This window comes from Anabas testudineus, chromosome 8 (genome assembly GCF_900324465.2).
Source record: "Anabas testudineus chromosome 8, fAnaTes1.2, whole genome shotgun sequence".
Lineage (NCBI taxonomy): Eukaryota > Metazoa > Chordata > Actinopteri > Anabantiformes > Anabantidae > Anabas > Anabas testudineus.
Window position 1 is genome coordinate 13,834,883 of NC_046617.1, and position 27,665 is coordinate 13,862,547.

Here is a 27,665-nt window from a genome sequence, read left to right on the forward strand (position 1 = left end):
TCCATCCAGAAGCTGCGATACTGACTGACAGGCCAACATTACTATAGAGCAAAACATTTACAGTAAAGGCGTTTTTTTTTTTTCTTCTCACAAGCACTGTTGTGGGTTTGGTAACCCACAGTGAGACACCCATGAAATAATGTTAAATTAGTCAGACAATTTTTGCAGAATATGTGTTCGAGTAGAGTTTTATTTTCACGTTCACAGTGATTTTGATTTACAAAGAATCATACAGTAAGTGCTTTCTGTCTCTCCAGTGAAGGGCCTGTGTCATCTTAAAAAGCTGCAGTTTATATACTTCAAGACAAGAAGTGGTTTTTAACTAGAATCAGCATTAAAGTTAAGTGTGATGTCTTGCTGCCTACAGTATCTTCTAAGACCACATCATGTAAATTGCATTTTGTGGGCAGAGGAAGTGGCTGTACATGCCACATAGCCAACCACGTACAGACAGGCTAATTTATTTTCTGTTAATTCTCACATGTAGAGAGAAAGTAATCAGTAATGACCAGTAATATCATTTTCTGGATTTTCTGATGACCTGTGAACAGTTAAATCCCTCTAAGGATGACTACAAATATAGACCTGGAAAGTGAGGTAAAGAGAGGTAAACAAGTGGTCAATAGAAGCGTTGTTGTGCCGAGGTGAGCAGGGCACACCTGGGTGGCTAGGGTACAGTCAGATCCTGCTGAAGTCTGGGTCTGACTGACTGTTTGTCTTGAGGGACCTTGTCTTGAAGGAAGCGTTGTTTAGCTGGCTCTGGGATGGCGTGGTGTTCCAGAGAGACTGGGTGCAGCTGTCACCACTGAGCAGGGTCATGGAAAGGTCTGGTCAGCTGGGCCTGGCCCTGGACTCAGTTTAATATGGGCACTCATTTTCAGAGTCAGCCTAACATGCACTGAGCTGTCATGTTGGTTAGCTACGTCCACTGTATAATGCTTGTTATTAAAATAGTGTCAAAGAAGTGCAAACTTGATTATGTAGTTTTTTACAGCTTTCTGCTGTAGTATTAAAGCTCTAGCTGTACAGTTACAATTTGTTCTAACTAATTACCATGAATTGTAGTAAAAGGAAGATTATTATTTTCGCGGTGAAGAAAAAAAAAGTATGAGCACAAAATATGTGCTTAAAGAATAAATGCATTTCATGTTTTAGTTTTCATAATATCATGAAAATTAAGTTATTAGGAAAATTATTTCTGTCTAGAAATCTGAGAAAGGAACATTTGTGGTAACAGATTTTATTAAGACAGTGTAATGAATAATAATCATGCATTTCAGCACTGTAACATAAAGTGTCACATAATACCCTTTATATGTATGGAGATGCAGTCCTGGCATCTGGACTTCATTCTGGCTACTTCACATCCCCTCTTTTTTATAAATTATGGACACTTTCACTTATTAATTGCAGCAAATTCCAACTGGTGTCATTTGTGGGACCGTCTGTTTTTTATCATTCAGAAATGATAGATTGGAGGTCAAATAGAGATATTTTCCTTAAATTCAAATCATTAAGCACTCAAATTTGATGAAGAGATACTACTTGTATCTCTTTGATCATGGTTGTGATCCATGGTTAAATGTTAACACGCATACTGTGGGTGTTAATTTATAACATCTGTTCTGCAAAATATTGGCTTCTACTACACTCTAGTGTTTACAGCAAGAAAAACAAGTGAGAGGATTATTCACATACTTACTGTTTAATAAATATGTGTTCTGTGCTCGGAAAACATTCCGATCTAACAATTGCGTTTTTCTACATGAATGTTAAAGTCACCTATTATAAGTACTCAATCTGTACTATGCATTAAATCTCAAAAGTCAGTTAAAGTAAAAGGACTGAAGGACGATCTACAATAAGAATCACAGAGCTGGAGAACTGTTTTCTCACCGCTTTTTGTCGCTTTTGTGGCTCAGTGTGAAAATCTGTTAGATTTGTGAGCTGGCTTTTGGTGAACATTAGGCGAGTGTTAGACGTGTGCTTGCGTGCTGAGTCGTGTCCAAGCTTACCTGGCTCAGCGGCTGCTTTCTCTGGATTATGATCTGCACTGGGAGAGGCAAAGAAGACCGAGCAAGGTAAAGGAAGCAACAAAGACCACCTATGGGAGGAACAAGAGGAGTTTTTAGATTTTGGTGTTTTTTTTGCAAGTTTCCACAATCATCAGTCAAAAAGATTAGTTGGATATTTTATATCAAATATAAATTGTATCCAAACGTAAGTAGTGTATTTTTATGTATCTCTTACATTTTCTCTGCATGATGTGTAACATTTGAATGGGTGTGTCAGACCGCTTATTTCTTCCATTTTCTCCACTTGTAAAATACTCTTTTAAGACTTTTCATAGACGTGCTGTAGTTACATTGCGCTCAATGTATTGTATGTTCTTTTATGTCAATCCTTTGTATTCATCTTTTGATTTTCATTGTGCAGGAAAAAGTAAGTGAATCCTCTGCAATTTCCTGTTTTTCTGTTCCTGTTTTTTTCTTTTCGTTGAACCACCTACGGCAGCAATCACCTGGAGCAGGCACTTCCTGTAGCTCTGGATTAGACCTGCACAACATTCAGCAGGAACTTTGAACCAATAACGGGTCTGTTCGGTAAATATATAAAAGATATGATATGACTGTTTGCGTTTCAGCTTGGATGAAATATATGTGACTTGGTGAAGATCGTGTGTGTGTGTGTGTGTGTGTGTGTGTGTGTGTGTGTGTGTGTGTGTGTGTGTGTTTGTACTACTCATAAGTAACAATGCACAAATAAATAGCTAATTAAAGTAAGTATTTAAATCTGTTTCTGCAAGGTATTTCTACAGTTGAATTGATTGTGTTGAACCTGCTCTTTGGTTGAGAGGAGAGTACTTCTGAGAGCTGGAGTTGATATAAAAAAAGGTGCTTGAATCACCAGAGGACTCGTGTCTGTGTGTTGAAGAGGAACAGACAAAATGTAAGTACAGTAACTTCAAGGCATTATATTCCTAACTAAATATACTGCTGCTGACACTTCTTTTTTATTTTAAATGCTGTTTTAACTCACTGTCTGTAAAGCTATCCCCTTTGTTTCCTTTATGACCTTCCTCTAAGTTCTAACATTTCTGGCCCTGTGAACCCTGACACAACTGTACAATATATGTTGATGTGACATATTAGTTTAAGTCACATTGTGACAGGTGTTAAGCAGATTTCATCATGAAATCCAATATAATGACTACTGAGGGATTTACAGATAATATACCTTGTGTGTTAACTGTTTCAATATAACATTTCTAAGCTACTTTCACTTTCACAAGTGAAAGCAACCATTTTGGATTCAGCAAAGGCCACTACTGCATGCACTGCACAGATGATCCAGCAGAGGTCAGAATGTCAGATTGTATTAAACAGCTTGTTGGTGAAAGTATTGATCATGCTGATGACTTAGGGGTCAGGAAGGGTTAAAAGGAAGGAACAGTTTGAATTATACACTTTCTTTGTTTTGTTAATATTACATTTCTATTCAGTTATATATAGTTCATATTTCTTTATTAAAACTGAAAGAAGTATGTAAAGCCACACAAGCACAAAAGAAAAGAGAGAAATATTTCGTTATGTGAAGAAAGAGAAAGCGAACAGGTAAATGAAGTTGGCTTGTACAGCAGAAATAAAGTTTGTGGTGTCAAAACCACATCTCATTTACTGCTCTCCCACATCCACCTAACAGCTGTGTATAAGTTGTTATCAAGGTATTTTTAGGTTATTAGGTACACAAAATAAATGTTAAAAATGTTTAAGGCACAACTACATAAAACAACATTGTATTTTTATGCCCTCATTCTGGTAACAGCTGTGGCGAAAGACATGTTTTCAGGTTGTGTTTATGTCTTTATATATCTCTATATTAGTGGTTAGAGGTCAAAATCAATGACCTCATGTCTGTGCTTTTATTGTAAATGTCATTTTACAACAAAAGTAACAACAGTTAACTTTTAGTATTCACTAGTCGAAGGTCAGGACCACTGTGATGTCACATCCACCCCATCCCTTTGAAGGGGATTTCATGGAAACACTTTGATGAAATTTCTTCTAACCTGTGTGAAGTGTCCAATTACAGGATGAACAGATTAGATTTTGGTTGTAAAGGTCAACATCACTGTGACCCCAAAATATGTCTCATTCTCCACTGTATATCTTAGAAACATCTGGAGGGAATTCTATTACATATGGCATAAAATGTCCACTCGGACTCAGCATAACATTACAAGGACTCTGTGTATAACCCCCTTTTTTATTATGAATGACTTTGTATTTGTGATATAATGAATGTTAACATATTTGTTTTAGATGTAAAATTTGACCTCATGATGTTGCCTTTAGAAAATATCTGCTTTAGTGTGTTAAAAAAACGATTATTGTTACCTTTTAGTTGCTGATCTTGGAAAAATGGATGATTTTGTTTGTAAGAAATTAAGCTTGAATGGGGGCCTCAGTGATGGCTAGAAAGATTACATTTGAACATTGAGTAACATGATCTACACAACAATACACGAGACGCAGTACAAGAATAACACAGAGAATAGACAGTAATACCAACAAAACACACAGTAGGACTTGAATGTAAAGTGACTAAGTTACACATCAGCGTGGACACTGACTCTCTGTCAGAGAGTCATTGTACAGGCTGATGGCTGTTGGCACAAATGACTTCCTGAACCGTTCCTTGTCACAGCGGAGCTGGAGAAGCAGGCTGTGGAGAGGATGTGAGCTGTTCTCCATGATGCTCAGCAGTTTGTGCAGCATCCTCCTCTCCACAACCTGCTCTAAAGGTTCCAGAGAAGCCCCCAGCACAGAGCCAGCTTTCCTGATCAGCTTGTTCAGTTACTTAGTGTTGCTGGCTCTGATGCTGCTGCCCCAGCAGAAGAAAGCAAAGAATATTGCACTGGCTACAGCAGACTGGTAGAAGATAGAGAAGTAGGTCAGATATAAGACATTTAAACATAATTTTGCATTGCTATAATTGACCTGAATATGTTTGGATTACAGATGAAGGCATCGACAAGGAAAGTCTTGAATGCCTTGAAGATCAAGAAATTGATGGCTTGATTCCAAAAGTGGGACCGAGGTCAAAATTCAAGAAAAGACTGAAGCTGTTCAAGGTGATGTTCTTCTTCTCTGTGCACAAGTACTTTATTTGGTGTCACCAATGGTTTTATGTGTTTGCAGTACATGGCATTATAAGACTTAGTGGTACCTGAACATAAAATATTATATTATGTGATTAACAGTAATAGCAGCAACAAATCATTTCTTCTCCAGGAAGAACAAAATACAGCACATCAGGAAGCAGAGATTGTTTCTCCAACACATGTAAGTCAAATGTATAATTAGTAATATTTAAGAAACAGGTCGTTATTATATTTATAGAAAGTTTCAGTGTTTGGTCAAAATCATACACAACCGTACACAGATTACTTTATTCCACAGGTTCAACAGGAGCAGGAAGAAGCACCTGATTCTGATCAGGTAAGGATGATATTGAATTTCTCAAGCATGTCAGTAAAAATATTTCTGTTCTTCTTTTATAAGGATTTGAGATACTAAAGTCTCCTATGACAAAATAATCTGAATTAGCTGCATTCTGGTCTCCACTTCCCATGGTTGGGATTGAATGAGATGTGAAATGTAGATTTCTGTGTATACTGTAAGTTATCAAGATATGTCTTAAAGCCTGTAGATCTCTGTTAAAGGACAAATTAATGTGAATATAATTTCCCTCTTTTCTCTTCTCAGGCTGGGCCGTCCACCAGTTTCACAAGTGATAAAGGTGAGATACACAGTATCACGTCACTTACATTTAGTTGTACAGTAATGGATGTTTTCAACTAGAAGCACTTGAATTTCATTAGTTTTGATAGATAAAAAACTATGCAAGGCTTCTTTATTTTCATTAAGGAAAGAGAAAGGTGGACTTTCAAGGAGAAACCCCAGCAAAGAAGCAACTACTTGACGCCAAAGGATCATACTCAGGTATTTTTATCACTTTACAACATGTGAAAAAACAGCCTACTAAAGGATTATGATTCATATGAAATGACATTCTGCTGATATCGTTTCATATAATTTTATGAAATAAAAGATTTTCCTTTTCCTTGTCAAATTTGATCATCTCTAATAGTCAACATCATATTTGTTATACCGAATTTTACATAATTGTGTACTGAACAGCAGGTGTCCATAGCATTGATACTGTATATCCCAGATTATAATTTAAACACTATTACTGTTTGGTAATTAGCCATAGTAAAAGCCTGCTGATAAATGCTAAAGCATTGTATATTGACTTTCCTTTTCTCCCTTGTTGTATATCAGAACACCTCATTGGGCATTAAAATAGATAATCTGATTAAAGTTTGTACTGAATAGTCCTTTACTTTTACTCTGACAGAGGAAATCATACTGTCTGATGTGAAAAACATCATGAGATGTGTCTATGAGAGACTATATTTTGAAGAGAACACAAGACTCAATGCCTTCTTGAAGTAAGTGTTAAATTTTCCTTATTAATTGTTGTTTTAGACTAGGGTCTTCCTGATTTTGTATTTGTATATTTTCCACATTAATTGTTTAACCCACATTTAAACTTTGTACAACAGGACTAAAATCTGTGATTTGGACACAGACAAGAGGGAGCTGGTTGGTGTCTTTGGTAAAACTGGGGCTGGAAAGAGCTCTCTGATAAATGCCATCATTGGAGAATCCAACCTTCTGCCTTCTGGAAGCATCAATGCATGTACCTCAGTCATGATTAAAGTGGAGGCTAATATGCACAACCCCAAGTATGAGGCAGAGATAGAGTTCATTACAAAAGAGGTAAAATGAGCTGAAAAATGTTATTTTTACAAGAAACCTGTTGAGATTTGATATAAACAGTTATTGATTTACTTTGTATTTAATTTTACAAAGTTGAACTATTTCATGTTTGTTCTTTAGGAGTGGAAAGATGAGTTGTGGTCCTTATGTAATATTCTCAAGAATGATCAGGAAAAGGAAGATGACGAAGATTATCTTGACACTGTTGAAAAGCTGTCAGCCTTGTACGGAGAAGAATGGAGAAACATATCTCGTGAAAACCTCATGGACAACAAATATTTCAAAGAAATTCCAGAATTTCTTCAAAATAAGAGGAAAATTTTAACATGTGAATCAGTAAGTAAATTAATTCTAGTTTTGTTCAGCATTATTTTTACAAATGTTTACATCAAAGTGTAATCAAGTAATTCTCAGTATGTAAAAAAATAATTCATGATAGATTTGACTTTTCTTGCTCACTAACAACAGACCCCTGTCAAATTTATCCTTCACTGACGTTATTTAGTTAGATACCTAATGTATTTTAGATCTAAGACAGGATCACTTCTTTAACCTCGAAGTACGAGATGCACTTAAGGTCTGAATTAGGTCCAGTAATATTGGGAAAATGCACACATGTGATCAATTTAGACTTTTTTGTGCAGGTAGAGAGTTGTCTGCAAAATTTGTTAAATACACAAGAAGCGACTCCAGCGATGGAGAAAGTAAAGAAGTAAAGAGGTGGTATTGGCCACTTGTGAAGTGTGTGACCGTCAGGGTGCCCAACAATCATCTTCTCCAACACGTCACACTTGTGGACCTTCCTGGATGTGGAGACCGTAACAAGAGCAGAGATCGAATGTGGAAAGGGGTAATTTAGTCACATGCTGTTCCCTGTGTATTACACTGTAATTATAGTGGTTTAACTTAATGTTATTACAAAGCACTGACAAAGAATTAGGTGGAATTAACTCTGTTCTGCCTCTTTAGTTTGTTGGAAAATGCTGTACTGTGTGGATTGTGACCGAGATTAATCGAGCCGCAGCAGAGAAAGAACCCTGGGAGATCCTGGAGAGTGCCTGTAGCCTCATGGGAAATGGTGGCCAGTGTCAGCAGATTCATTTTATCTGCACCAAGTCTGATCATTTGGAAAACTGGGATGATCAGTGAGTGATTTCAAAAACAAAAATAGTTATAATCACAACCAAATTAAACACTGTGTGGTGTTTGCATCTGGAGCAAACATTAGAAATTGTAATTATAATATTGTCACAGTACAATAGTAAAAAATGCAGCTCAATTAAGCAATGTCTAGATCTTCATTTGTTAACAATCCTACATACGTGACATGTTTCACATGACAGCTGATAAGTTTCAGGTTTTTTTGCTTTAAATACATTTTTAAATATGACTTAATATTAATGTTTCGTTACAGTTCAAAAGATGCTATTCGTACCCTCATATTTAAAAGAAACATGAAAGCCAAGAAAGAAGTGCAGAAAGAATTTAACAAACTTAACAATGTTAAGGTGAGTTATTTAGATTGATTTAGACATAAACTCAAACTAACAAATGATGTACAGCTGTAAATCTACCTGAAAACTTAATCTTATCTTTCAGAAACATTTCAGTGATGACTGTCTCAAAGTGTTCACAGTGAGCTCCAAAGAGTTTCTAAAAAAACAAAATCTACAGCGAGATGAAACTGGTCAGTTAAGTATCCAGATCCATTTAGTTTTTGAACACTTGAACAAGAATGTCTGATTGTCAAGACAGATGTCAATGATAAGAACAGTATTATAATTAATCGTAACATTTAAATCTAAATACAGTAATAATACAAACTACTTTTTTATTTTACAGAAATAACTGAACTTCAGGAATTTCTGCAAAATCTCAATGACTGTCACTCAGAGACATTAAACTATGTATCTGGAGCTTTTGGGATTCTCTCATTGATCCAAGGGTCCAGCTACAGAGACATGGTAAGCTCAAGCCAAAAAAAAAAAAACTACACTCATATTTATTAAAGAAAAATAAAACACTCTGGTTCACAACCGAATGTTTTGTTTCTGATTACAGGCTGGCAGCAAAGCAGATGTGTGTTCAATCCTTGGAGACAAATTAAGGAATGAACTTCAACATATTAGAAAATCCATGGATGAGACGTATGAGGCCTTTGAAAAATGTCTTAATGAGGGGGTTGAAAAATCAATTCGTTCATGTGAAGTAACCTTGCGACCCATCTTATATCCTGTATGTATTTGAACAATAGATACATGAAACAACAGATTTTGCACTTAATTAATATAGATATATATTAAAGATATGTATTTTACACTTAATTTCAGAAAAAGCCAGCAAATCGTGGCTTTCACGGAGTATTGAAGTGTGTAGTTAAGAACAGTGGTATCCACAAAAAAAAAAAAGGGAAACAAATAAACCTAAATTTGAAGTTATCTTCATGGCTGACTGACAGCATTGATGAGGAATTCAAGAAGACCTTCCCGTAAGAAATTAATTCTTTAATGACGACTTAAACTTATTGATGGTTAAATGTATAAATTATGGAGAAAGTCTACAAATAACATTCCATTCCATTCCATTCTCATCCGCTTATCCGGGGCCGGGTCGCGGGGGGAGCAGCTTAAGCAGAGATGCCCAGACTTCCCTCTCCCTAGACAACTCCTCCAGCTCTTCCGGGGGGACACCGAGGCGTTCCCAGGCCAGCCGAGAGACATAGTCCCTCCAACGTGTCCTGGGTCTTCCCCGGGGCCTCCTCCCGGTGGGACAGGACCGGAAAACCTCCCCTACGAGGCGTCCCGGTGGCATCCGAAACAGATGCCCAAGCCACCTCAACTGGCCCCTCTCGATGCAGAGAGGGGCTCTACTCCGAGCTCCTCCCGGGTGACTGAGCTCCTCACCCTATCTCTAAGGGTGCGCCCAGCCACTCTACGGAGGAAACTCATTTCGGCCGCTTGTATCCGCGACCTTGTCCTTTCGGTCATGACCCAAAGCTCATGACCATAGGTGAGGGTAGGAACGTAGACTGACCGGTAAATCGAGAGCTTTGCCTTTCGGCTCAGCTCCTTTTTCACCACGACGGACCGGTACACCGACCGCATTACTGCTGCCGATGCACCAATCCGTCTGTCAATCTCACGCTCCCTTTTTCCCTCACTCGTGAACAAGACCCCAAGATACTTAAACTCCTCCACTTGAGGGAGGATCTCCCCCCCAACCTGGAGGGCGCAAACCACCTTTTTCCGGTTGAGAACCATGGCCTCGGACTTGGAGGTGCTGATTCTCATCCCAGCCCCTTCACACTCGGCTGCAAACCGCCCCAGTGCCTGCTGGAGGTCCCGGTCTGATGAGGCCAACAGGACAACATCATCTGCAAAAAGCAGAGATGAAATCCTGTGATTCCCAAACCGGATTCCCTCCGACCCCTGGCTGCGCCTAGAAATCCTGTCCATAAAAGTAATGAACAGGATCGGTGACAAAGGGCAGCCCTGTCGGAGTCCAACATGCACCGGGAACAAGTCTGACTTACTACCGGCAATGCGAACCAAGCTCCTACTCCGGTCATACAAGGACCGAATGGCCCTTAACAAAGGGTCCCGAATCCCGTATTCCCGAAGTACCCCCCACAGGATGCCACGAGGGACATGGTCAAACGCCTTCTCCAAGTCCACAAAACACATGTAGACTGGATGGGCGAACTCCCATGAACCCTCGAGCACCCTAGCAAGAGTATGGAGCTGGTCCAGTGTTCCACGGCCAGGACGAAAACCGCATTGTTCCTCCTGGATCCGAGGTTCGACTAGCGGCCTAACTCTCCTCTCCAGCACTCTGGAATAGACTTTCCCAGGGAGGCTGAGGAGTGTGATCCCCCTATAGTTGGAACACACCCTCCGGTCCCCCTTTTTAAAAAGAGGAACCACCACCCCGGTCTGCCAGTCCAGAGGTACTGTCCCCGATCTCCACGCGATGCTGCAAAGGCGTGTCAACCAAGACAGCCCTACAACATCCAGAGACTTAAGGTACTCGGGGCGAATTTCATCCACCCCTGGTGCCTTGCCACCGAGGAGCTTACTGACTACCTCGGTGACTTCGACTAGGGAAATGGACGAATCAACCCCTGAGTTCCCAGCCTCTGCTTCCTCAACAGAAGGCGTGTCGACGGGGTTGAGGAGATCCTCAAAGTATTCCTTCCATCGTCCTACAACGTCCCCAGTCGAAGTCAGCAACTCCCCACCTCCACTGTAAACAGTGTTGGCAGGAAACTGCTTTCCCCTTCTGAGGCGCCGGACGGTTTGCCAGAATTTCCTTGAGGCAGACCGATAGTCCTCCTCCATGGCCTCGCCGAACTTTTCCCAGGTCCGAGTTTTTGCCTCTGCGACCGCGCGGGCTGCGGCACGTCTGGCCCGCCGATACCCATCAGCTGCATCAGGAGTCCCACAGGCCAACCAGGCCTGATAAGACTCCTTCTTCAGCTTGACGGCTTCCCTTACTTCCGGTGTCCACCACCGGGTTTGGGGATTGCCGCCACGACAGGCACCAGAGACCCTACGGCCACAGCTCCGAACAGCCGCATTGACAATGGAGGTTGAAAACATGGTGCACTCTGACTCAATGTCTCCAGGCTCTCTCGGGACCTGATTGTAGCTCTCCCGGAGGTGGGAGTTGAAGACCTCTCTGACAGAGGGTTCCACCAGATGTTTCCAACAGACCCTCACAATATGTTTGGGTCTGCCAGGTCTGCCCCTCCTCGAACTGCCACCTTACTGTGGTGGAGGGGTTTGCGTGTCCGAATGACCCTAGGAGCTAGGTTGCCAAGGGCTTAAGCCCCTGGTAGGGTCTCCCAAGGCAAACAGGTGCTAGGCGACGGGCCAGACTAAGAGCAGTTCATAAACCCCTTATGATGAAAATGAAATCAAGGATTGTTACGTCGCCCGGATCGGCGTCACCGGGGCCCCACCCTGGAGCCAGGCCCGGGGTCGGGGCACGTAGGCGAGCGCTTGGTGGCCGGGATCTTTCTCACGGGACCCGGCCGGGCTCAGCCCGAAGGAACAACGTGGGACCGACTTCCTGTAGGCCCACCACCCGCAGGAAGGAGCATAGGGGGCCGGTGCAGTGTGGATTGGGTGGCAGCCGTGGGGAGGACATGGAATGTCACCTCACTGGGTGGAAAGGAGCCTGAACTTGTGTTGGAGGTTGAGCGGTACCGGCTAGAGATAGTCGGGCTCACTTCCACACACAGTCTGGGCTCTGGAACACAACTCTACAAATAACAAATTCTACATTTTACTGTGTAACTGTACATTATACTATATATACAATATTACAATACTATATGTATACATGTAATTAAATATTTCACTTTAATGTTTCAGGAATGAAGGAAAATGTGGACCGTTCCATGGAGTCATCAGTTCATTTTCACTTCACACTGAGGAGCTGACTGAAAAGTACAAAGATGCTAAACTACAAATAATCTTTCTCAAGACAGAGGTAATAGATGAGAACAGTATTGATCTATTCAATCAATCATATTATAAAGTTTATATAAAAATAAATAAATTAAAACTATGGACAGTATTATCTTTGAAAGCATCCTTACTCCTAGCATTTTCTACGTTATATACAACAGAACTGCTGATACAGTCACATAGTACTGTATAAAAAAACACTTCAGCAAGTGTTGCCAGATAAAAAAAATTACTTTTATTTGTGTTCATTCATATTTTTGTAAAATATAGACTTTATTCTCTCTTTAAGGAAAAAAAAATTAAGAAAAAACTCAGCAAAATCATTCGTGACCGCAAGAAATTAGTCTACTGCAGTCTGACTGGGACAGTCGAGCAATACATGCAAGAATGTTATGAAAGTAAAACAGAATACGCTGACATACAATACTGTGCAAAAGTCTCAGGCACCATTCCATTTTCCTTTGGTTTGGCAGTGCTATTATAACTATATACCAATTTATAGTGTAGTCACTTGATTGGAAGACAGCTAGTGTACATAGTAAATATGTTCACAGGGATAAAACACATAAAAGTATCTGAATAAACATGTTTGTTTTAACATTATGTTGGTTAAGTTTAACCTCTGTAGAGAAATCTGGGATATCCGATGAGAAGTTTCCCAGAGTTTCTTCTTCTGAGAAGTCCAGAAAGGACCTGGTTCAGTATCTGGCAGCTTCATGTGGATGCCAAGTTGGTCCTTCTGCAGCCTAAAGAAGCTTAACCAGAAATGTTTTTTGTGGAAAGGCAAAAGCCAAGGAAACGCATTTTTGTGTTTCTAATGTAAACAAAGAAAAAAGAAATACTGGTCATCGTTCATAAAAGAACAAAGCAAATGGTGCCTAAGACTTTTGCACAGTACTGTATGTAACCTGTTACTATAAAATCTAACATTACATGCAATATAAATGAATGGTAAATTTATTTTTGAAAACAATTTTCTATTTTATTGTAGAAGCAGCAGAATTCAGAGGAGATGATATGCTAAAGAACATGAGGGAGACAATCGAGAAGCATGTGCGAGATTCAAAGAATATTATGTTTAAAATGGCTAAAAAAGTCATGTTGCACCTTCTGAAGAAGTTAATGGTTTGTCACATTTTTAAATCTATATTACAGTCATGATAGAGTAAAACATGTTATGCATTACATTTACATTTACATTTAGTCATTTAGCAGACGTTTTTATCCAAAGCGACTTACAAGTGAGGAACAAGGCAAGCAAACAAAATCTAAGTCAAGAAGAAACAACATCAAAGCAAAGTGCTATCAAAAAAAGCCCCGCAGTTCTATGCATCATGCATACATACATCATTTATATGAGAATTTGTGTGTTTGTAATATATGAGTGGAACAGGCATAATCATTTTGAATGAGATATTTGTTTGTGTGAGTGACTGTGATGATTGATTTTAATGTTAAAATAGGAGGAAACCATGGAAATGCTGGAGAAAACCCTGAATGAAGCAATTGAACTGTCACTCAATACAGATGATCACTCTATCCCAGGTAAAGACAACATATCAAATATATCAAATAATGAACTGAAGAAATTTCAATAATTAACACACCAAATATTTTAAATAAAAAACACTCTAATTTGTTTTATCTCTTTAGATTTTTCAACAGAGCTTGAGCTGGTGAAGCAATACTATGAAGAACTGGGGGGCAGCCGAGATGAAGAAATGTAAAGAAAATGGGTAAAACATATGTTGAAATATCTGAATAATGTTTTTAGGATCTTAATTAGGAGGAGGTGCTTTTAATTATACTAATGGTGATCCATGACCCAGATATAATTTAGTTAATAATCTAAACCACAAATTAAATATAACATGATTTAGCTTTGTCCTCACAGACAAATTTTATATTTATTGTCACAGACATTAACCGTCACTGCTAAGCATCACAAATTCACCATTTACCTCTTGTGGACATTTCAGGAGAGAAACAGCAGAAGCCTGATTACCCACTGAACGTCCCTGCAGGCAAGAAATCTCTGGACTTTTTATTTCTGTTCTCTTTGACTGATGTTTGTTCTGTACTTGTACTTGTTTACTAAAGATTTGTGTGTACTAAATCACGTACAAGGTGAAGCACAAAGAAACAACACAAGCAGATCTACTACTCTGGTTTCTGCACAAACAGGACGCACTGAATGAGGCAACACATAAAATATTTGTAGTTGCTGTTTAAAGTGATAGCAGTGATCTTTCCATAAAACCTCTTTTTTTCTGTAATACATGAAGTCTCAGTATGAGTCTTCATCCCACTAACAGCTTTAATTTCTCGGAATCAAAAATCCTCTAGCATTTATCCTAGTCACTCTCCAATCCCTTCATGACAGAAACCAGTGAAACAAAACAAGCAAAATCCTCATGTAAATGAGGATGGACTGTCTTCACCTTGTTTGCACCTGTTGTCAATAACGGAATCAATCATATCAGATCACCTGCAAAATGCACACACAATTTGGTACTTGTTATTGTATTTTATATTAGTAAATCAGGGTCTATGAGTTTATTTCTGTGACTCTTGAATATTATTGAATTGAATATTACATTAATGTTTTTTTATTTATGTAACATTTTTTTCTTCTTTGATATATTTTAAAGCTTGAGTTGTATGAGTTTAGTGTTGGTTGTTTAGGACAGAATTTCAGTGATACTATACATATATGCACACTATAGCCTGAATTTACCTGATAATTTGCCTTCTTGCTAATTCTGGTCAAAACTCTGTCTGCAGCATTTTTGATTAACTGGAGACTTTTTAAGGATTTTTAGAAGAATTTAGTAAGGAGCTATGGTAGTCCAATCTAGTAACAAATGCATGGAAAAGTTTTTCACTGCCTCTGTGAGACAGGATGCACTCAACTTTAACAATATTCCTCACTGGAACAAGGAAATTAATGTTTAGTTAGTTGAGTTAGCAGTTTACAGTTGACGGTTTAGATTGACAAATTGTTGAAATTAGCTCAGCAAGACCTATGTGTAAGAAACAATCTAAGAAGGACTGAAGTCTTTTAAAAGTGCCTAGGACTATTATACATAAAAATGTATTTGTGCCAGTTACAGGGAGGATCTCATTAAATATATATATATATAAATATAAATATTTTACTGCATATTATTAAATTGTCTTGAAGCATATGAATTAGTGAACATTAGTTTTGTTTCCTCTTTTAGTTTTTGTGTCTTAACACAAGAAATATATAACACACAAAAAACATATTATTCTTACTGCATATTGATATTTACTGTATTGTCATGTTTCTAAAATGTAATGGACATAATACAGTGTTGATAAATTAATTTTAAATAAAAGAAAATCATTTTAATTGAACATACTGTCAAATTAGTTATTCTTACTATTATTTATTATTATTAACTGGTTCTGATACATACTGTAGTTAGCTCTGAATACATTTTTTAGACATTTATGTTGTACAGTTAGTAAAATTCATGGACCACTTATTCAGTGTGTTTACACCAGGTTTAAGTCCCCAAAAAGCTGATTTCTTCAGTGTCTTTGGAAAATAAACGTGAAACCCTGTTACTATAATGGGGTAGGCGAATAGAGAAACCTGATTCCCCTGTATGTTCTCCTTAAGAACGCAGATTACTCTGCCACGTAAACATGTAATCAGGTTTCTGCAAGAACGCATGTGCAGAACAAAGGCTGCAGAGAGTGAGAGAGAGAAGGAACAGAAAAAAGCGACCTCCAGCTAAAGAGCTAAAAAAAAGCTTTTTTTAGCTTTACAGCTAAAAAAAAAAGTACAAATGAAAACATAATTATAGGTCCTTTCTGGTGTAGGAACAGGATTGCTGATATAAATGTCAGACACATTTTGCCTTTACTTCTCATCGTAACAACTCTAAAGTTAGCTAAAGATAACTAACATTTGAAAACACAGCTAACACTAAGTTCCTATTGAAGGCAATTATGAACAGCAATATTGACCTTGTGCAAAATAGTTTGTTGATGTCCTCATATCTTTGTGCTCCATGTCTATATCTCAGAAACACCTCAAGCAATGTTAAGTACATCTGGCATAAATGTTGCTTAGACTTGTGAATAAACTTAGAATAATATGAGTCTGGACATACATGTACGACTACAATGAGGTAATTTTATCGATTTACTGGTTTTACAGGTACTGTTTTTGCAAATGGATGATTTTGTTTGTAACAAATTAACTAAATGGGGCGTTAGTGACTGGATAACAAGATTTAAAGGTAATGTATTACTATGCTAATTTAGTTTGCGCACATGTGGTTAAATATTGTTGTGACTTACCAAATCAGAAACATGAACAAATACAGACATACAGTAAACATGCTAGACCTAGATAGATGATATTTTAAGATTCATCAAGACAAATAATGGATTTCACGATGTAACCTGTTTCACACCTGCCACAATGTGACTTAACATTGAAATGTAGCATTAAAATACATTTACGATGTTTATAAATTTACTGTATAAGAAAATATTATATATTATTATACATTATATATCTAACACAAAAAAAAACGTACTGTACAGAGAGGCGCGCCCCCGAGAGCGCCTGTCCTGTTGCCGCACCGTCTGCTGCTCTGTGAAGACTTGTCTGGTTGCAACCGCCAAGGAGAGGTCCTTCAGCCTGGTGGGTAGAACATGTCCTGCCAACTCATCTTTTACACCATCTGCAAGACCCTCATAGTATATGTCGCAGAGTGTTTCTTCCTTCCAGTTAGTCGAGGCAGCCAGGGTGAGGAAACCATTGGTGTAATTAACAAAGGCTGAGAACTCTGGGATAGGCAAAAATGCCTTGCTGCCACTACTTGGCGATGCGCAGAAGGGTTAAAGATGGAGGCCAGCTCCTCCACAAACTTATCAAAGGAGGAACAGTACTCATCCTGTTTCTCCCATTCAGCCATTCCCCACTCATGAGCCCGACCACCGAGAAGAGAGAGAGTGTACACAACCTTGCGTCGCTTGGTGGAAAAGGAATTTGGCTGGAGCTCAAACAGCAGTCTGAGTTCACCCAAAAAGAGCGGCACTTAGTTGCTTCCCTGAAAGAACGTTTGTGTGCAGCCAATTTGCACTTAACGGACGGTGAACTAGCCAGGAGCAAGGCCTGGTCAGCAACAGCACTAACTGAGGCTAGGGCTGAAACATTCTGCAGGTGGACTAACATGGCCTGCTGGGACTGACTAGCAGTCTATAATTGCTGCCTCTCTGCTGGATCCATACTGGCTAGTATGCTCTGTTACAAACGGGCTAACTAGTGGACCCAGATGCAGAATGACAGCTAAAGCAGAGTGAGATTTCCCAAAAGATTTATTAAGCAGAATATGTGTAAGTAAATACAAAACAGACGTAATGTAATGCAAACAAAACGAGCAAACAAAAAACCTCAAAAGGAGGAACAAACTGAAGATTACTGCAAAAGACAGGCAAGCTAGAACTAACTAGTCTAAATAACAAACAAAGAATTGCACTAAACGTGGAAACAAAAAGGGTAACAAAATCACAGCTACTGCTGGAAATGAACAGAACAAAATCACAGCCGAAGCTGGAACTACAGAATAAACCAAAAAACACAGCCAAAGCTGGAAATAACAAACAAAGCAAAAGCACAGCAATAGCTGGGACTAATAAACAAAATAACACAGCCCAGGCTGGACAAGAAACAAAAACGGTTTAACGCTGGAACAAACTACAAAGCTAAACTACTACAAAATGCACAGGCTGACTACACTGTCAACCAGGTTGACAGTTGTTACACTAACAAAATGACACACAAACATGGACTTGAATACAAAACACATTAATGAGTAACACAAAACATCTGCTAAAAAGACACACCTGACGTCACTCGAACCACCTGAGACATGCCTCCAGGAAGTGAGGGAAAAAACACAAACAGGAAAACAAAAACATAGAGACTTCCGGGGACACTGCCTCAGCTGGCCGGAGGAGGGAATTTTCTTTTTCTAAAGTTTCCTCCGCAAGGAGATTAGTTGGATATTTGGTATCAAAAATAAATTTTAATCAAACATAAGTAGTGTATTTTTATGTATATTACTCTTTTAAGACTTCTCATAGATGTGCTGTAGTCACATCGCGCTCTATTTATTGTATATTGTTTATGTCAATCATTTATACTCATCTTTTGATTTTCATTGTGCAAAAATAAGTAAGTGAATCATTTGCAATTTCCTGTTTGTCTGGTCAAACTGGTTGTCTTGTTTCTTTCTTTTCATTTAACCACCTACGGCAGCAATCGTCTAAACCAAACACTTCCTGTAGCTCTGGATTAGACCTGCACAACATTCCCACTCTTGAAGCAATAAGTGGGGATGTGTTCCGTAAATCTATGAAAGATAATTATATGACTGTTTGCGTTTCAGTTGGTAAGAAATATTGAGTCTATATGTGACCTTTGTGATGATTGTGTGTGTGTGTGTGTTTTTATGTACTACACGTCTATAGATAACAATGCACAAATTAATAGCTAATTTAAGTAAGTATTTAAATTTGTTTCTTCAAGGTATTTCTACAGCTGAATTGATTTTGTTAAACCTGCTCATTGGTTGAGGACTCGTGTCTGTGTATTGAAGAGGAACAGACAAAATGTAAGTACAGTAACTTAATGTTATTATATTCATACCTAAATATACTGCTGCTGACACTTCTTTTCTATTTTACATGCTGTTTTAACTCACTGTCTGTAAACCCCGTTGTTTCCTTTATGACATTTCACACATTTCTGGCCCTGTGAACCCTGACACAACTGTACTGTACAGTTTTTTTGTGATAGATATATAACAGAATATTGTCTTATACAGTAAATTTATAAACATCGTAATTTTAGCTGTAAATGTATTTTAATGTGACATTTCAATGTTAAGTCACATTGTGGCAGGTGTGAAGCAGGTTACATTGTAAAATCCAATATAATGACTACTGAGGGATTTACTGATAATATACCTTGTGTGTTAACTGCTTCAATATTGGCAAACATTCCCTGCCAAAAACTATACAAGTTACTTTCACTTTCAAGTAAAGACATTCAAAGGCCACTACTGTACTGTATGCAGTGCACAGACGATCCAGCAGCGGGCAGATTGAATAAAACAGCTTGTTAGGGAAAGTATTGATCATGTTGATGACTTAGGGGTCTCAGAAACTTAGTGTTATAGGGTTAAAAGAGATGAATAGTTTAAATAGTTTCTCAATTTCATAGTGTTTAGAAGTTTGGACCTTCTTCAGAAAATATTATAACAGCCAGAAAAGCAACTACAACAGAAAAATTTTAGTAGGCAAAGGTCAAGGGTCAAGGCCACTGTGATGTCACGTCCATCCCATCACTTCTAAGGTGATGTCATGGAAACATCTAGAAATTTTTAACCTGTGTCAAGTGTCCAATTACAGGATGATCATTCTCCACCTCTATATCTTAGAAAAACCTGGAGGGAATTTGATTACATATGGCATGTCTACTCCAACTCATGCATAGATGTAGAAGACCTGTGTATATAAATTTTATTTTGTAAAAAATAATTTATATAATGACACATTATATGAATTACTTGGTATTTGTAATAAAAGGAATGTGTTATGTTTTTTATTGACCTCATCAGTTTGCCTGCAGACAGTATCTGCTGTAATGATGATTAAAACACGATTATTTGTTTACCTTTTAGTTGCTGTTTTTGGAAATGGATGATTTTGTTTGTAACAAATTAACTGAATGGGGCCTCAGCGACTGGATAGAAAAATTTAAAGGTAAAGTTCTATGCAAATTTAGTTGGTAAACATGGTAAAATATTGGCTATATTAGCTCTGCTCTTAACAATACACATGCTTCACTACTCAGGAAATAGATAAGTAGGTCAGATATATGACATTAAAACATGATTTTGCATTACTATGATTGACCTGGATAAGTGTGATTACAGGTGAAGGCATTGACAAGGAAAGTCTTGAATGTCTTGAAGATCAAGACATTGATAACTTGATTCAAAAAGTGGGACCGAGGTCAAAATTCAAGAAGAAACTGAAGCTGTTCAAGGTGATGTTCTTCTTCTCTGTGCACAAGTACATTTGACAAATGTTTTAATGTGTGTGCAGTACATGGCATTATAAGTCTTAGTGGCACCTGAATATAAAATATTATAATATCTGATTAACAGTAATAGCAGCAACAAATATTTTTTTCTCTAGGGAGAACAAAGCACAGCACATCAGGAAGCAGAGATTGTTTCTCCAACACATGTAAATCAAATGTATAATTAGTAATATTCAAGAATGTGGTTGTTATTATAGTTATACAAGTTTCAGTGTTTGGTAAAAATCCATTACAACCATACACACAGACTACTTTATTTCACAGTTTCAACAGGAGCAGGAAGAAGCAGCTGAGTCTGAACAGGTAAGGATGATATTGAATTGAACTGAATGTCAGTAAACATACTTCTGTTCTTCATTTGTATGGATTTGAGGAACTACTGAGGAGCTGCATTCTGGTCGCCACTTCCCAGGGTTTGGATTGGATGGGCTGTGAAATGTAGATTTCTGTGTATAAGTTATCAAGATATGTCTTAAAGCCTGTAGATCTCTGTTGAAAGACAAAATCATGTGAATATAATTTCCCTCTTTTCTCTTCTTAGGCTGGGCCGTCCACCAATGACACAAGTGATAAAGGTGAGATACACAGTATCATGTCACTTACATGTAGTGTTACAGTAATTGATATTTTCAATTAGAAGCATTTGAATTTCATTAGTTTTGATTCATAAGAAAACACACAAGACTTATTTATTTTCATTAAGGAAAGAGAAAGTTGGACATTCAAGGAGAAACACCAGCAAAAAGGCGATTACGTGACACTATAGGATCATACGCAGGTATTTTTGTCACTTTAAAACATGTTAAATTACAGCCTACTAAAGGATTATGATTCATATGAAATGACATTCTGCTGATGTAGTTTCTTATATTTTCATCAGATAAAAGATTTTCCTCTTGCTTGTCAAATTGTATCACCTCTAATAGTCAACAGTATATGTGTTATACCGAATTTTACATGATTATATATTAAATAACAGGTGTCCATAGCATCGATATATGCTAGATTATCATTTAAACCCCATGATTTCTTAGTAATTGGCCATAATAAAAGCCTGAAGATACATACTTAAGCATTGTAAATTAACTTTCCTTTTCTTTCGTTTATCACAATACCTCATTGTGCTTAAAATAAAATAACTGCTTTATAATTTGTACTGAAAAGTCCTTTACTTTTACTCTGACAGAGGAAATCATACTGTTTGATACAAAAACCATCATGAGATGTGTCTATGAGAGACTACATTCTGAAGAGAAAACAAAAATCAATGCTTTCTTGAAGTAAGTGTTACATTTTCCATATTCATAGACTGGATCCAGTTCTGAAAGGGGTCAGTTTCAATGAGAAACTGACTGGAGTTCTCAGAGAGACCAAAATCACAAAGTAGAGACAAAGTAAATCAGTGAGCTAGGAGACGTTGTAAACCACTACACATCTTGTGCTATAAGTATTATAATAGTAGCCACTGAACGCACAACATTGATTCAAGCTGCTCTAAATTATAGTTAAGCAGGCTGCTCATAGGCAGGTGTCTTCCTGATTTTGACACATATTTTCAGTATTTCTATATTTTCCACATTAATTGTTTAACCCACATTTAAACTTTGTACAACAGGACTAAAATCAGTGATTTGGACACAGACAAGAGGGAGCTGGTTGGTGTCTTTGGTAAAACTGGGGCTGGAAAGAGCTCTCTGATAAATGCCATCATTGGAGAATCCAACCTTCTGCCTTCTGGAAGCATCAATGCATGTACCTCAGTCATGATTAAAGTGGAGGCTAATATGCACAACACCAAGTATGAGGCAGAGATAGAGTTCATTACAAAAGAGGTAAAATGAGCTGAAAATGTTTATTTTTACAAGAAACCTGTTGAGATTTTATATAAAAAGTTACTGATCTACTTTACATTTAATTTTACAAAGTTTAACTATTTCATGTTTGTTCTTTAGGAGTGGAAAGATGAGTTGTGGTGTGTATGTAATATTCTCGAGAATAATCAGGAAAAGGACGACAATGAAGATTATCGTGACACTGTTGAAAAGCTGTCAGCCTTGTACGGAGAAGAATGGAGAAACATACCTCCTGAAAACCTCATGGACAACAAATATTTTAGAGAAATTCCAGAATTTCTTTGTAATAAGAGGAAAATTTTAACATGTGAATCAGTAAGTAAATAAAAAAACATCTAAATGTGACACCTCGTACAAAGCTGTGTTGTCTCTCTGACAGAAGTTATGTATTTGTAATTGATTAGGTTCAGCCACCCCATATTATAGATAAATATTAGTTTTGTTCAGTATTATTTTCACAAATGTTACATTAAAGTGATGTAAGTAAAATATCTTTGAGGTCAACATAACTTGTGGAGTACCACAGGGATCAACACTTTCTTTGAAAAGCACTTTTGTGCTGGTTCATATGACTAAAATCACATAACAGCCTCTGTTTAATTGTATTATTTTTTGCAGGCTAAAGAACTGTCTGCAAAATTTGTCATATACACAAGTAGCGACTCTAGCGATGGACAAGAGAAAGAAGTAAAGAGGTGGTATTGGCCACTTGTGAAGTGTGTGACCATCAGGGTGCCCAACAATCATCTTCTCCAACACGTCACACTTGTGGACCTTCCTGGATGTGGGGACCGTAACAAGAGCAGAGATCGAATGTGGAAAGGGGTAATTTAGTCACATGCTGTTCACTGTGTATTATTCTGTAATTATAGAGGCTTAACTTAATGTTTTTACAAAGCACTGACAAAGAATTATCTGGAATTAACTGTTCTGTTCTGCCTCTTCAGTTTGTTGGAAACTGCTCTACAGTGTGGATTGTGACCGAGATTAATCGAGCAGCAGCAGAGAAAGAACCCTGGGAGATCCTGGAGAATGCCTGTAGCCTCATGGGAAATGGTGGCCAGTGTCAGCAGATTCATTTTATCTGCACCAAGTCTGATCATTTGGAAAACTGGGATGATCAGTGAGTGATTTCAAAAAGAAAAAATAGATATAATCACATCCAAATTAGACACTGATACTGTGTGGTGTTTGCATGTGGAGCAAACATTAGAAATTGTAATCATAATATTGTCATATTGTTTACTATACTAAAAAATCCAGCTCACTTAAGCAATGTCTAGATCTCCATTTGTTAATAATGCTACTAATGCTACAAATATACAAGCAACATGTTTGACAAGACAGCTGATGAGTTTCAGGTTTCTTCGCTTTAAATATGATTTTAAATACAACTTAATGTTGTATACAACTTAATGTTTTGTTACAGTTCAAAAGATGCTATTCATACCCTCATACTTAAAAGAAACATGGAAGCCAAGGAAGAAGTGCAGAAAGAATTCAACAAACTTAAAAATGTTAAGGTGAGTTATTTAGATCGATTCAGACAGAAACTCAAACTAACAAATGATGTACATCTGTAAATTTACCTGAAAACTTTTAACCCTTATCTTTCAGAAACATTTCAGTGATGACTGTCTTAAAGTGTTCACAGTGAGCTCCAAAGAGTTTCTAAAAGAAGAAAATCTACAGCAAGATGAAACTGGTCAGTGAAGTGTCCAGATCCATTTAGTTTTTGTTCACCTTTACAATTTTAACAACACTTGAACAAGCATGTCTGATTGTCAAGACAGAGTTCAATGATAAAAACTGTATTATAATTAATGATAACATTTAAATCTAAACACAGTAATAATAAAAGCTGTTCATCTTTTTTAACAGAAATAACCAAACTTCAAGAATTTCTGCAAAATCTCAATGACTGTCACACAGAGACATTAAACTATGTATCTGGAGCTTTTGCGATTCTCTCATTGATCCAAGGGTCCAGCTGCAGAGACATGGTAAGCTCAAGTAATACATTTATTCTCTGTAATATTATTGTCTTTATTGATATAGAAAATAATATACAGCGCCAAATGAAAAAAATACATATTTATCAAATCAGTCATAATCAGGAACAACAGAACTTCATAAAGAAAAAAAAATACACTATGGTTTACTACTGAATGTTTTGTTTTTGTTTACAGGCTGGCTGCAAAGCAGATGTCTGTTCAATCCTTGGAGAAAAATTAAGGAATGAACTTGATAATATCAAAAAATCCATGGATGAGACTTATGAGGCTTTTGAAAAATGTCTTAATGAGGGGGTTAAAAAATCAAAAAGTTCATGTGAAGTAACCTTGCGACCCATCTTACATCCTGTATGTATTTGAACAACAGATACATGAAACAAAAGATTTTGCACTTAATTAATATAGATATATATTAAAGATGTGTATTTTACACTTAATTTCAGAAAGAGACAGCAAATCATCATATACACAGGATATTGAAGTGCATAGTTGAGAACAGTGGTATCCACAAACCAAAAAAAGGGAAACAAATAAACCTCAATTTGACATTATCTTCATGGCTGACTGACAGCATTGATGAGGAATTCAAGAACACATTCCTGTAAGAAATGAATTAATCAATGAGGACTTAAATCCTTTGATGGATATTTGTATGATCTATGGGGAAAATCTACAATTCACAAACTTTGCATTTTACTGTAACTGTACGTTATACTATATATACATTATTAGAATACTATATGTATATATGTAATAAAATATTTTAACTGAATGTTTCAGTAATGAAGGAAAATGTGGACCGTTCCACGGAGTCATCAGTTCATTTTCACTTAACACTGAGAAGCTGATTGAAAAGTACAAAGATGTTGAACTGCAACTAATCTTTCTCAAGACAGAGGTAAGAGATGACAACAGTATTGACCTACTTAATTAATCATATTATAAAGTTGACGATAAGTAAAATCTGTGGACAGTATTATCTTTGAAAGCATCCTTACTCCAATAACATAACTGCTGATACAGTCACATAGTACTATATGAAAAAACACTTCAGCAAGTGTTGCCAGATAAAAAAAAAAGACTTTTACTTGTACTTGTTTAATTTATGTAAGTATCTTGATCTACATTTTATTCTCTCCTTAAGGAGGAAAAAATTAAGAAAAAGCTCAACAAAATCATCCGTGACCACAAGAAATTAGTCTACTGCAGTCTGACTGAGACAATCGAGGAAAACATGCAAAAATGCTATAAAAGTAAAAAAGAATACACTGACATATGTAACCTGTCACTATAAAATGCAACATTACATGCAACGTAAATAAAAGATAAACATTATTTTGAAAACAATTTTCTGTTTTATTGTAGAAGCAGCAGAATTCAGAGGACGTGACACTCTGAATAACATGAGGGAGACGATCAAGAAGCATGTGCAACATTCAAAGAATATCATGTTTAATATGGCTAAAAACAAAATGTTGCACTGTCTGAAGACGTTGATGGTTTGTCATATTTTAAAATGTATATTACAGTCATGATATAGTAAAACATTGATGTTGATGATTGATTTAAATGTTGAAATAGGAGGAAACCATGGAAATGCTGGAGAAAACCCTGAATGAAGCAATTAAACTGTCACTCCAGACAGATGATCACTCTATCCCAGGTCAAGACAACACATCAAAATAAAAGTATTTATGTAGATCACTTGGGAATTCTGTAAATATAATTGAAATAATGAACTGAACAAATTTCAAAAATTAATGCTGCACATTCTTTAAACAATACACTTTAATTAGTTTTTTCTCTTTAGATTTTTCAACAGAGCTTGAGCTGGTGAAGCAATACTATGAAGAACTTGGGGGCAGCTGAGATGAAGAAATGTAAAGAAAGTGTGTAAAACATATGTTGAAATATCTGAATAATGTTTTTAAGGATCTTAATTAGGAGGAAGTGGTTTTAATTATACTAGTTTTCTGTAATACATGAAGTCTCGGTAGGACTCTCCCAATAACAGCTCTAATTTAAATGAGGATGGACTGCCTCCACCTTATTTGCAGGTTGTCAATGACAGAATCAATCAAATTTCCAAGATTGCCCACACAATTTAGTACTTGCTATTTGGATCTTAACATATCAGGGCCTATGAGTTTATTTCTGTGACTCTTGATTATTATTGAATTGAATATTACATTAATGTTTTTTATTAATGGAACATCTTTTTCTTCTTTGATATATTTTGAAACTTGAGTTTTATGAGTTTACTGTTGGTTGTTTAGGACAGAATTTTAGTGATACTATACATATATAAAGTTTTTTCACTGCCACTGTGAGACAGGATGCATTCAACTTTAATTATTATATTAATTAATTATATTCCTCATGTGGAATATTGTAATTTGAAAATTAAGTTGTTAGGAAAATGTTCCTCGTATCTGATGGGTTTTTCTTTCTAGATGCTTGTGGCAACAGATTTTATTAAGATAGTATATGATAAATCATAGTAAATGATAATCATGTATTTCAGCACTGTAACATAAAGTGCCACATAATATCCTTTACATGTATGCAGATGCAGTGTTGGCATCTGGAATTCATTCTGTTCATTTACTGTTCTTTGGTTGTGTAAAGCTGCTTTGTGACAATGTCAATTGTAAAAAGCGCTCTACAAATAAAATTGAATTGAATTGAATTGAATTCTGGCTACTTCATATCTCCTCTTTTTATAAATTATAGACACATTCATTGATTATTTGCAGAGAATTCCAGCTGGTGTCATTTTTGGGATCGTCTGTGTTTTATCATTCAGAAATGATAGATTGGAGGACAAATACAGATATGTTCCTTAAATTCAAATCATTAAGCACTCAAACTTTATGAAGAGATACTACTTGTATCTCTTTGATGGATGTGATCTATGGTTAAATGTTAACACGCATACTGTGGGTGTTAATTTATATCACCTGTTCTGCAAAACATTGGATTGGGAGAGGAGTAGCCATATACTTCAGGGGGTGGCTGTGGCTCAGTAGATAGAGCAGTTGACTGCTAATCACAGGATTGATGTTTCGATTCCCAGCTGCAACGTCACATGCCAAAGTGTCTTTGGGCAAGATATTGAACCCCAAGTTGCCGGTGAGTCAGGTCAGCTGCATAGCAGTTGTGTGAATGGGTGACTGAGACGCAGTGTGAAGTGCTTTGAGTACCAGCTAGGTAGAAAAGTGCTATATACAGTAAGTGCAGACCATATACTTATGTGTTTAATAAATATGTGTTCTGAGTTTTGGGTTCAGAAAACATTCCTAACAATTGTGTTTTTTACATGA

General features: G+C 37.0%; 3 protein-coding genes across 8 annotated transcripts in view; all 3 read left to right on the forward strand.

Annotated features, from left to right (window-relative positions):
• Positions 1-2,514: 2,514 nt before the first annotated feature.
• The window catches only part of LOC113159545 (nuclear GTPase SLIP-GC-like), a 61,380-nt gene continuing 36,229 nt past the window's right edge, over positions 2,515-27,665 (forward strand). For all 5 annotated transcript variants that reach the window (XM_026356299.1, XM_026356308.1, XM_026356325.1 and 2 more), the window contains exons 1-2: positions 2,515-2,603; positions 2,807-2,949. The gene's annotated coding sequence lies outside the window, so the exon portion shown is untranslated. The remainder of the gene's footprint in view (positions 2,604-2,806; positions 2,950-27,665) is intronic.
• On the forward strand, positions 5,018-15,596 carry LOC113157485 (nuclear GTPase SLIP-GC-like; the record flags this gene model as incomplete). Its single annotated transcript, XM_026353009.1, has 20 exons — positions 5,018-5,134; positions 5,295-5,345; positions 5,463-5,569; positions 5,769-5,802; positions 6,402-6,517; positions 6,632-6,848; positions 6,969-7,188; positions 7,493-7,698; positions 7,818-7,993; positions 8,263-8,356; positions 8,448-8,535; positions 8,691-8,812; positions 8,910-9,083; positions 9,179-9,336; positions 12,224-12,341; positions 12,609-12,717; positions 13,311-13,444; positions 13,783-13,864; positions 13,973-14,042; positions 14,299-15,596. Coding segments are annotated over 20 exons (2,415 nt in total), but the record flags the coding sequence as incomplete, so codon positions are not given.
• LOC113159574 (nuclear GTPase SLIP-GC-like) lies at positions 18,630-26,976 on the forward strand. 2 transcript variants are annotated; one of them, XM_026356353.1, is made up of 23 exons: positions 18,630-18,756; positions 18,894-18,978; positions 20,050-20,131; positions 20,305-20,417; positions 20,570-20,620; positions 20,739-20,777; positions 21,016-21,049; positions 21,178-21,252; positions 21,661-21,754; positions 22,090-22,306; positions 22,427-22,642; positions 22,946-23,152; positions 23,275-23,450; positions 23,757-23,850; positions 23,945-24,032; positions 24,209-24,330; positions 24,517-24,690; positions 24,786-24,943; positions 25,123-25,240; positions 25,487-25,595; positions 25,708-25,841; positions 25,924-26,030; positions 26,153-26,976. In XM_026356353.1, exons 3-22 carry the CDS (start codon positions 20,065-20,067, stop codon positions 26,026-26,028), a joined length of 2,391 nt encoding a protein of 796 aa, XP_026212138.1. In that variant the 5' UTR covers positions 18,630-18,756; positions 18,894-18,978; positions 20,050-20,064; the 3' UTR covers positions 26,029-26,030; positions 26,153-26,976. The 2 variants fall into 2 exon arrangements, with proteins under 2 accessions (XP_026212138.1, XP_026212130.1); XM_026356345.1 differs by having other exon boundaries at positions 25,924-26,005.